We start from the raw sequence: 11,481 nt of genomic DNA on the forward strand, positions 1-11,481 counted from the left end.
TAACTTGATACATCCTGTTAGAAGAGATTACCAAACGATACAGACACCATAAATTACAAGGAAAATTACTTTACAGCACTTAAAAGATGAGTCCTGGTCACATTCCTCTCATTACAGGCAAGATTTATGTTGGAATGTGAAATTTAAGCTCTTCAGTGTATTGAGACCCCAACTGTGAGAATGTCATAGCTTCCCTGTATTATTGGAATGAATGTATTTAGCCTGTTTCACAACCAACATATGGATTTTATTGTTGTCATTACTGAGTTTGAACCATTTGCAAAATATCAGAATAAACTATATATATGTATATATCAGTTAGACTGTTTTAATTCTAACACAATAACAACAGAAGTGTGGGTCTTACTACAAAGCAAAGATTGTAAGAAGGAAAAATATAAAATTATTTTGTGGTACTAATAGTATTACGTACAAATCACACAAGTTTTTCATTCTAAATACTGAATCATATTATTATTATTATGAACTAAATACAAAATTATGCTAAATTATTGAGCTAAAAACTACAAATTTAAATTCAAAAGAATATAAAAAATCACAAACTCTTTCAGTTCAAAGTCCTAAGTCTAATTCATGTAAAGACTTTGCACTCGTCACTCGGTAACTCTTAACCCTAACAATCGTGGATCAACTTCTTTCCTAAAAAATATATCTATTTTGAGTTAATTTTTCAATATAATGATTAATATACACAGATATACCATGCAGCATGACTTAAGCTACTATATAAAAAAAATAAAAGTCACGTATATCCCATGCAGTTTTTTCCAGAAGCAACTTTTCTAATGCTTATAGAAAAGCCCTATTGGCCAGTACTAAATACAACCTCTACATTAAATGGCAGTTACCATAATAAGCACGCACCACCCATTCATATTGTAAAATCCAGAGAACAACGTTTAATCACGTGCTTTCCTTATCATCCTATGATTTGTCAAATGGGAGATACAGCAATTGGAATAATTGGTACTGAAATTGACACTTTTGACTAGGATTGGCTAAAAGTTCTACAACTGAGGTTTAACATGCCCAGATGCAGTTTTATAAAGTAAACAGACTAGAAAAAGGTTTAGATACCAATCATAGATGGCAGGACCAGCGCTGAAGTGAAAGGAAATATCTTAAAAAAATTTTTGAAAAAAACATTTCTTCTTAGAGGGCGCTTATTTACAGTCTAAAAATGTATTTTAGGAATTTTTTCATTAAATTCCTCTTTAAACTTCATTAAATAATAAATTTTGAACAAATAATTGAATGTTATGCTACTATTTATAAAAATAAAATCAGAAATCCATTAAAAGATAAGTTCTCTATCATTTTTTCAATTCACAAATGATTTTGCCCTCACACTTGCATTGTCTACTAAGAAAGTTAGTAGCCAGTAGTCAGTGGGTTAAGAGATATATATACCTTACTTATTTCGTTATCAAGCTTATATATTTTGTGATTAATTAACACACTTTAAAGTTTTGTCATTCATAAGTGGTTACCAAAGAAAAGAGTTATCATACAAATCAAGTGGTCATATCATGAACATGAAATTCAGGTACTCCCTGTTATTGTTTGAAGCTGCTTAGATTTAATTATAGAGTACACAAATAATTACAGTGGGTTACATCAACATATTAATAATAACTGCAAAATTGCCCATAGGACTGTTACAGACATTTCACACTTTTGAATCTGTTGGCTAATAAAAGAATATGAAAAAGTAAATTCTAATTTGAAATCACATGAAAGCATTCAGTAACCTAGATCACACAATAATTTATTTTTAAGTATAGAATGTTGCATATTTTTATATCTGCAATGTGTAGGTTAATAAATTAGGCTATTTCAAATGCAATAATTAGAAATTAAAATCAAGGTATTTATACAAAAAAAAATTCTGGAAAAATGGAAATTGTCTATAAAAATATGTCTTGGTAATTTTCTGGAAAATTTTCTGATTCAGGTCATCATTTGTATGTATTTTAATCATCATATATATAGTGAATATATGAATTTATGGACATGTTTGTCAAATCATACTACTATCTGTACAATATATATATATATATTAACTTATGTTTAATCATAGAACTGTTTTGTTATATTCCATTACGCTATCATGTATAGGTACATTTTGTCATAGAAATGTTTTTCAAATTTAATCACATGACTGTATGGTTTAATATATTAATTTATTTAATTATCAAATCTTACCATACTGTTGTATGTAGGGCCAGGTGTAGCCTAGTAATTAATTTACTAGGCTGTGGTTTGTGTCATCCAGTCTGCTAAATACACTTCTCATTTTCAGTTGTGAGGGCATTATAAGAGTGACAGTCAATCATGTTATTATTCAGTTAAAAGCTGGAAAAAAGCCCTTGTGATGGCAGTTTCTGTGATTGGCTACCTTACCTCTGGTCAGTAGTTCAAAATCAGTGACAGTTATACTTGAAATCTAAGAGTCTCTGACCTGGCCATTCAGTCCATTTGTCACATAAGGTGTAATTTTAAGTTAAGTATCTATTATATGTAGATACGGTTTATCAGTCTATAGAAATATTTTATATACCTCACTTCACTACCATATGTAAGTAGTATATTGTATGAAAATGTTTGACATATTCTTTACTATATTACTACTGCAGGTATAGTCAGTTATAGAAATTTTGATATATATACTTTATTATACCACTTGTACGAATAGTCAGGTATGGAAAGTTGGTTTTTAAACTCATTAGTTTTAAAGTTCTTTATAAAATCTCACCATGCTTTCATGTGTACATGAATTTATTTTCAGTTATAATTTATTATACTGCCGTCTATATGTAGGTATATTCTGTTATTCGTATGTCACCACATCTAAACTGGAAACGTAGAACAACATTAGACAATATGCAGAGGGTGTATTTCACAACAGAAATGTAGTGAGTAAAAATACTGAACAACAAAATGATAATTAACCAACGAAAATGCTGAACATTACAAGTTAATGTTCTGGATAAAACCAAACAACCTAAGGTAATATTCTGGATGTAATATTGAACAGCACTAGGTTACGTACTCTATAAAAGATAGAACAGAGCAATGTAATTTTCAAATGAGAATGAATTTTGAAAATGCAAAAACAAAACATTTCATGCTTTTCATTCATTTTTTATTGAAAGTAAACCTGTCATTTAGTTAACATTATTTACTAGTATAAGTTTACCAACATTCAGAAGCTAATTTCAGTTTATTTTAGTAAAGGAGGAAATATATCAATTTTTATTTAATCTAAATATTTGGTTAAGAGTAAATTACAGTATTTTGACAGTAAAATGATATATTTTAGTCAATACAAAATAAATAATGAACTGTCAGTGTTGATAACACTACAATATATTATTTATAATGTTAATATAAATGTGATTTACAACTGATGTGAAAAATTGGAAGAATAACTAACCAAGAATAATACCTAATTTTAAAGACATTTCCTTCTGTGAAAAATTTAATTTTCAAGATAAATGGAGTTCATGATAAACCTGCTGATGTTCATTACAGCAGAAATATTGTTCTCACTGTTCTAGTTTACATACATTCTATAAACAAATACATGATATAATAACTGCTGTATAAAGTTGTGTTCTATAAGTTGAACATGATTTGAATGCTGTTATACAGAGGTAGAGAGTGCTCGAGTACAAAATCAGCTATAGAACTAGGTATCATTTTTTTTTAACCATTGTAGAATTCTTTTGTGATTGTACTATTAAAATGAATTTGATGTAATATATGCTCAGGAGGCAGAACAGTAAGTTACAAGGGCAGAGTGGATTGTCCTTTTTAAATAATTGTAACTAAAAGGTGTGTGTATTATTAAATTGTGTATTGACATACTTTTTATTACATCTCATTTTATTTGTGTAGGGAGTTTGTGTCAGTTGTGTCCATTGAAGGATAGAGAGAATATTCAGGGGATCATGGTACCACTCCAAACTCTACTGCAATCTGAAGGTGGTTAGTATTCAGAAAATATGTAATTGGTTTAAAATAGTTTTTATTAGAAACTGTTAAATAATGAATATCCAATATTGCAATAGTTAGGCCATAGTTAAAAAGGAAATGTTTTAGCTGAAATAAGAGTATGTATCTTTATCTTTCTAACTAGAGAAAATCTTTAGCTATACTTCTTTTAAGACCCAAAATTTCTAAATATCCAAGGTTTGTAATGAAGAATTTTTTTCTCAAAAAGGAATTGGAGTTTTGTTTTGTAGGTGTTTTTTTAGCCTCATAGAATTGAATTTTCAAGTACAAACCTTTAGCTCATAGTTCCATCATCTGTTGACCAATTTTGAACTCAGGAGGTCCAACTCTTTTGATTGATGTATTTGACCATGCCCAAGGTCTCATAAATTAATTTATTTTAATCCTGCCTAAAAGAATTTCAGTTTGAGGGTAAGCTGGTAGAGATCCTGATGAGTAATAAAATTAAATTGGATATAAGCATGCCCCATGCTTGGTATTGCTGGCACACAAAATTATAGCTAATAAAAAGGAAAAAAAAGTCTTGTAGATTAATAAACTCTAATCCTACATAAGAGAATTTCAAGTGCCATGGCTATTGAGGATTCCCTCTTGTTTAAATGTCAGTTCAATGTTATCTATAAATGCATACACATCTAGGGAATGCTTAGAAAGTTTATTAGAAAATATAAACTGGTAAAACATATAAATTTTATGAATATTCTTTGTATTTTGATTTAAATTTTATAAAAAAGTGCAAAATAATATAAAAAAGGAGTCATAAATAATGAAAACATCTTTATTTTTAAGCATTAATCAATAAGCTTTGAACCAACACATTGTTCACTGATATTATCAACTGAATTTTATTGCTGGTAGCCAAGTTTTTAAAAGAGTTTTTTTTTCTTTTTGTTAGTTTCATGGGATATTCTGGAGGCAGCCTTTACATCATTACTTTATCTGTCATCATATAATAATAACATTGTGTCCAATGTTATAGAGAAATGGGTTCCACATCACCTTAATGACTTCAGTGTAGAAGTAAAAAAACTTTTAGAAGAATACCAACTTTAGTATCATCATTAAGAATATACTGAAGTTCTTTCGTACATAATTACTCAAAAAAAAAAAGAGTAATAGTTGTCTTTTCTTTCTTTTTCCCTGACTTTACAAAACTTTGGCAGGAGATGATGTCACGTTAAACATTTAGGTATTTTATTTTAAAAACTAATTTCCTTTCTGAAAGGTATTTCTTTTTGTATCATTAGGACATTAAACACACATACACACATGATACAACTACACAACTAATGAATTTCAGTAATCTAATTCTTAATATTATCTTAGTGATTTGATCACAGAAAGTAGAAAACTGAAAGACCTCAGCATATTAGCAAACAAATAAAACTGTTAAATAGGTAACATTAACACTGTTTTTAACGTTTCATTATCCTTCATGCTTTAATTACATCACCATCCCAGTGCTGGCCACATGCATATTTTACCATCTCACGATAAAGTGTATACAATTCTAATTAACAGTAACAATTTATTAAAATAATGAAAATGTTTGAATCTTTATTTTGTAACCTTCAGTTCAACTTGAAATATACTGCATATAGCTAAATAGACATAATTGTGTAAAATTACCACAGTTTGAGTTTTAATGTAACATTTTCCTGCCTTCCTTGTTGAGCAAATAGTTCCATTACCTTATGATATAGGTCAGCATATTAACAGCAGTGAATACTGTGCAGGTTAACACATTTAAATTGCATTTTTATGCTTCTTAAATGCTTGACTCTTTCTCTGTTTTATACAATTTTTATTCTAACAGCAGCCTACATTGTCTTTTTATTAGTTGATATATCATTACTTTAGACGCTGTTGTAAAAACTGTTAGTTGAAAAGAAGTGAAAGAGAGAATACATAACTACTTTTTGGTTTTTGAGGTTTCATGTTTGTTTTTTCCTGCTAAAATAAATGTTTCTGTGCTTTACTTTTCTGTAACCTTTGGTGAATATTATAAGAATTAAAACTCAAACCCTTATAACAATTATCAAAAAGTTTAGCTAAGCTGACTGACTTCAGTAATTTAGAATATTAGCCATTGCTGTTATTTATCAAATGTTATTTTTGAATAAAACCCACTTTTTTTGTCTAATTCTATTACATTTTTTTAAAGACTATGTAAGCAAAATATCTAGTGAACAGTCACAGTACCTTTAATTATCTGTCTTATGAATATGACGAAATTCAATTTGCATACTTAATTGCTCTGTAATACGAATTTTAGAAAAAAAATGTGATGTAAACATATTACAGACTTAAGTAATTCACCATCAATTTTGAGGGTAATATACCTGAATGTTAAACCAGTACATTTATAATGTGTAAATAATACTTTATTTTTAGTTAACAGTAAAATAAAAGAAATGTACGTATGGTTTTACAAGTAGGAGTAAACTTTCTGTTCTGTTTTAAAAACAAAATTTTCTTGTTATCCAAACTAATATTATTTTGGTTGCTTTAAGCAGTTTTATTTCAAGTTATTACATAAAACATTTTAAATCCAGCTTTCATGTATTTGTTCTTAATTAGTTACGTTACTTGTAGTTATAGGAAAAGAAACAATAATATATTGATATATTGTTGAATTTCACATTTGAAATTAGATATCTTCCATTATAACACTAGAATTAAAAGCATCACAGAATTTCCTTCCAAATATACAACTTCTTGATCTACTGTTAGAATCACCATGAAAAATTACATATTCAGTTACATCTTAAGTCATTCATATATTAAAAGCAAATGCCACTTCTTGTGTGCTTTATTTCTCTGTTGTATCTTATTTTGAGATTGGGTTAATAACGTATGGCATATTTTCTGTATGTTTATTGTGATGAAACTTTAATTATACAGTACAAAGTCAAGTGGACAGTTTGTAACTAAGCAATAAATAAAGCAGATATGGATGTCTTTCAGAATTTATGTACAGATAGGTATCCTACAGTACTGTTATTTGAAGAATTTCGATAATGTATTGTTCGTAACCTAGTCTAAGATTATATGTGTTACTCATTTCTTGTATGCATGTCAATATCCAGCTTTTCTTGGATATAAGTAGGGAATAAAATATACAAATATGAGTAACAGGAAAAAAATTTCCTTTTAAACTCCAAAACAAAATATTATTAATTTCATTCTTGGACAGGAATGTTATTTCTGTATTCCTGAAATACTAATGTTTCCTTTACAAATGTCAGAAATACTTTAAAGGTTTAATTCCCATTTCATAATGAATGTTTGTGATACTGAAATCAATTCAAGTGTGATTTTTACATACTTACAAGAAGCTAAATGCATACATTGCACTTTTTATTCAAATTTCGTACTCCTGATATGCAGACTCATTTCATCAGAAATGTGAAAAAGTGATTAGGCTATAGGTGTATTTCAGCCAATTCTATTTTCCTGTACAGCAGTGTAGTAGGCTGTATCTTTACTAAGGTGTATAAATGTATCTTTAATTAGCCAACCTTAAGCAAATATCTGATTTTGTAAGAATACTTTTCCATAGTGTATTATTTGTATTATATTGTTTTTTATTAATCCCATTAAAGTCTGTCATGATGTAATGTTGCAGCAGTTGTTAATTGTTGATACTGATCTTGTATATATTCCATAATTTTTGTTGAATTTTTGAAAAATATTAAAATAGTGATTTTAATAAAGGCGTATCCATTGTGTAAAAATCATTTTGTTTTCAATTTTATTGTAGTTCACTTATGTAAAGAAAATCTGTATGTCATGTAAGTAGACTTAAGTTTATATCTAAATCTTTTAGTACATTAGATGGTCTATTAGTTTGAATATAAGAATATAATATTTAGCACTTAAAAGTTCTGCACTTAGCTTATAATAAACAAATTTGTTTACTTTTAAATAGAAAATCCAACAAAATTGTATCTATGTTTGTTGAATTTACAAGAAAGATCTTTCCTTTCAACTTGTATATCAAATGTGAATACATTATCCTCTTCAGACCTACCAGTTTATCTTCGACAATCAGAAAGTGCTTTAAAGAAAGCTTGATACGTGTAAAGAGTTACATAATAAATACACATGTAAGTTAATGGGAGATTTTTGTGTGACCTGTAGAAGATTCAGTCATTTGTATTCTTTTCATGTATGAATTAAAAATAAATAGCCAACTTGAAATAAGATTAATTTACTGTTTTAGCTTAACTTAAGAAAGTATTAATAGTTATAGGATCACCAAGTATTTATATAAAGTGATAATTTGAATGCTTAGGTTACTGGTTTCTTAAGTAACTAGTCATTAAATATTGTTAAACAAATTGTCACACCATTATAAGTGTATTCTTGAGATAAATTTCTCAACAGTTAAATATGTAATCTCATTACATTACATGTATATAGAGGCTGTTACCTACTTTAATCTTTTTTAACATTACTCTAAGTTATTTTATGTGGATGTTCATAAGCAGAAGGGCAGAAGAATGTTTTTATTTATTTTCAACTAATTCGTTAAAGCATAATCTTTTCCATTATCCTCTTTTTTATGATGTTTTTTTTTATTTTTGCTTCATCTGTAAACCACATCTAAATTGGCTTCTGGTTATAGTAATTTACAGTTAATTTTTGAGATTTAAAAAGTTGATTTGATAAAAAGGTACTTTTCATACAAAACAAATACAATGAAGTCAGGTTTTAATCCTTTTATTTTGAGTTATCTGGAATAACTTAACTATCATATTTGCTAAATCAAATGTACTATACATATATCAAAATCAATATTAGGCTCACACATTTATGAGAAAGTGAAGTGTATAATCATGTGAGTAATGAAAACTAATGAATCACCAACACTAAATATTTCCTCTTAAATAATGAAAACTCTCATAAACATATCATAACAACCTCAAGAAAAAGTGAGAACAAAAATAAATTGAGTCACTAGCAAAGACATGCAAAGTTAGTTTGTTGTGTTTTGACACATTGTGTTCTTGTCCTTTTTTTAATGATTTCTCATTAAGATTATTGAATCATAAGCATTAAGCTCTTCCAGCAAAATGTTGTCATTATAAAACTTAAAATGATGGAAAATTTTTAGAGGTGTGTTTTAAGGCAATTAAAATTTTATATTAATTATTCTTGAACAGAAAAAAGGGGGAAAAGATACTAGCTCATAGCTTGAGGAGAAGTGACAAATTTTGTTTCAGCTCAAGTTTCTCAATGTTCAACTCTCACAAAACCTTAGTTACTTCTCACTTTCAGTATGACTAACTATTACAAAGTTATCATAAGTGGTAGCAGTCCAACACTTAAGTAATAGTAGTCATTCAATACTTGATTAATTCTCAAGTTTCCTGTAAATGAATAAAAGCCACCTAGCAGTGAGGCAGAGCATACTTATTCTTCTACACATCCAGGGCATGTACATTTGGAAATGAAAAATTATTTGTTATTCGTAAGCATTACAGCCTTGAAACACACAAATAATAATCAATCATAATGATAAAAAGCTCACAATTCATTTCTTTCTCCTGTTGAAAAAATCTTTTTAATATTTTGTGACTACTACCCAAAATACAATAAAACTATTGCTCTTGCTCTCGCAGGCACATCATGCTTTAAAATGTTAGGGTGGTCAGTGTAATTAGTGTTTTGGTGATATTGATTTCCTATTGATTTCATTGCATTCCAAAAACTGTTTAATACAAAGTATGTCATCATGTAGCTTAGAATAAGTGTCTACAGACATGTAAGCATGATTCACAAGTCCTCTTTAACTAAATTTATTTTATATGTTTTTGGAACAAAACTATCTTAATGGGTGTAAAGTACTGAGAACGTTGGTTTACAACATATACAAACTTTTTAAGCTGCATTGCTGGTTATATACTAAAGTATCCAAAAAATGACAAACTATATTTGTGTTCACATTCAACTGTATATCTTATGTTTGGGTGCATATTATTGAAATACTCTGAAAATTCATTAACATGACTTTTTAAATTGTTTTTTTTTAGTTAAGTGCAAAACTACACAATGGGCTGTCTGTGCTGTGCCCACCACAGGTCTCAAAAGCTAATTTTTAGCAGTATAAGTGCATGTTTACAGCTGTGCCATTGAGGGATGAATTTTTAAATAAAATAGTAAACGAAATGAATTTGATAGTAACATCAGCCACAAATATGACTATTTCTAAAAGTTTAAAGCTTGATGCACTTCATAAACCACTAGTAAGAGTTATGGTATTTGGAGCAAAAGTCACAGAATATTGAAAATAATTTAGTTTCAATTCTGGACATTGTTTATTCACAGATAGAAACTAGAATGTATTAAAGTATATTTTGATAATACTTTATTTTTCTTTTCAAGGATGTGATACCTAAAAATAAAAGTCATCTACTAATTTATATGTATGTTCTACTGCTAGGTGGCTCTGTACTCGTGTCTTCAGTAAGTTAAGAATTCATCAAGAATTGCTCAACATGTATTAACTAAGTGTAAAATTGCTATTGCTTGGGGATAACATTGCAATAGTTAGTCAAGCTAAGGGTGAGGAGTAATGGAGGACTTGTAAGAGTCTAAGAATTATGAACCTGAAGCCAAAACTGAGTTTATGAGACTTGGTGATATAACTTCACCTTAACTAGTAAGACAATTCTTTTTTTTTTTTTTTAATTGTGTGTTTACAATAGAATGTTACTCTAGAAATACCCCCCCCCCCCCAGTGGTTCAGCAATAAGCTTGAGGGCTTATGCAGTAAAAACCAGATTTCGATACTTGTGGGTAAAGCACAGATGACCCTTTATATAAATTTGTGCTTAAACACAAACAAACCAAAAAATGCTCTAAAAATCAAATAAATAATTTAAAGATCTCTTTAGTAGAATTATTATTGTAATGGGTCATCTTAATATGAAGATTTACAAAATAATACTGATTTTAATTTTAGTAATCCAATATTTGTTTAAATGTCTTGTTAAATGTTAAACTGTTCATTATTTGATGCAAAAATAAAAGATCCAGAGCTTGTTTCAGGATTATGCAGTGATATTATGGATACCTTAAATCCCTTTTATAAACCTATTTAGCTGATGTGGTACTGTCAGTCTTATTATTTCGGAACATAAAATCAGACCTACCCATATTGAAGGGTAATCTGAAAAAGAACAGGTTAAAAATGATAAGTTTCTTTCAGTAATACATAATATATTTGTAACATCATAAGCACAAAGATTTGAGACATACTGTACAGGGTATGGGTAAGAAAGAACTGACAAAAGAAGTGTAACCTGGAATATTTTTTGCTAAAAAATATTCAAAGTGGTGTGGCACATTCCCTTCTTCTTAGGTGCCTGTGTGAATAAATATCTGCCAGTGTATTAAGGTTTAAGAAACTTCCAACTTTAAGATTTAGTGGGTTAA

At 28.5% G+C, this 11,481-nt stretch overlaps 1 protein-coding gene across 1 annotated transcript in view; it reads left to right on the forward strand.

Moving 5' to 3' along the window:
• LOC111086068 overlaps positions 1-10,745 on the forward strand; it is a 46,524-nt gene extending 35,779 nt beyond the window's left edge. Inside the window, exons 8-9 of the mRNA XM_022387476.1 lie at positions 3,922-4,011; positions 4,934-10,745. Of these exons, the coding sequence (XP_022243184.1) occupies positions 3,922-4,011; positions 4,934-5,091 (248 nt within the window). The 3' untranslated portion in view covers positions 5,092-10,745. The remainder of the gene's footprint in view (positions 1-3,921; positions 4,012-4,933) is intronic.
• The last annotated feature ends 736 nt before the right edge of the window (positions 10,746-11,481 follow it).

Source organism: Limulus polyphemus, unplaced genomic scaffold, assembly GCF_000517525.1.
Source record: "Limulus polyphemus unplaced genomic scaffold, Limulus_polyphemus-2.1.2 Scaffold818, whole genome shotgun sequence".
In the NCBI taxonomy this organism is placed as follows: domain Eukaryota; kingdom Metazoa; phylum Arthropoda; class Merostomata; order Xiphosura; family Limulidae; genus Limulus; species Limulus polyphemus.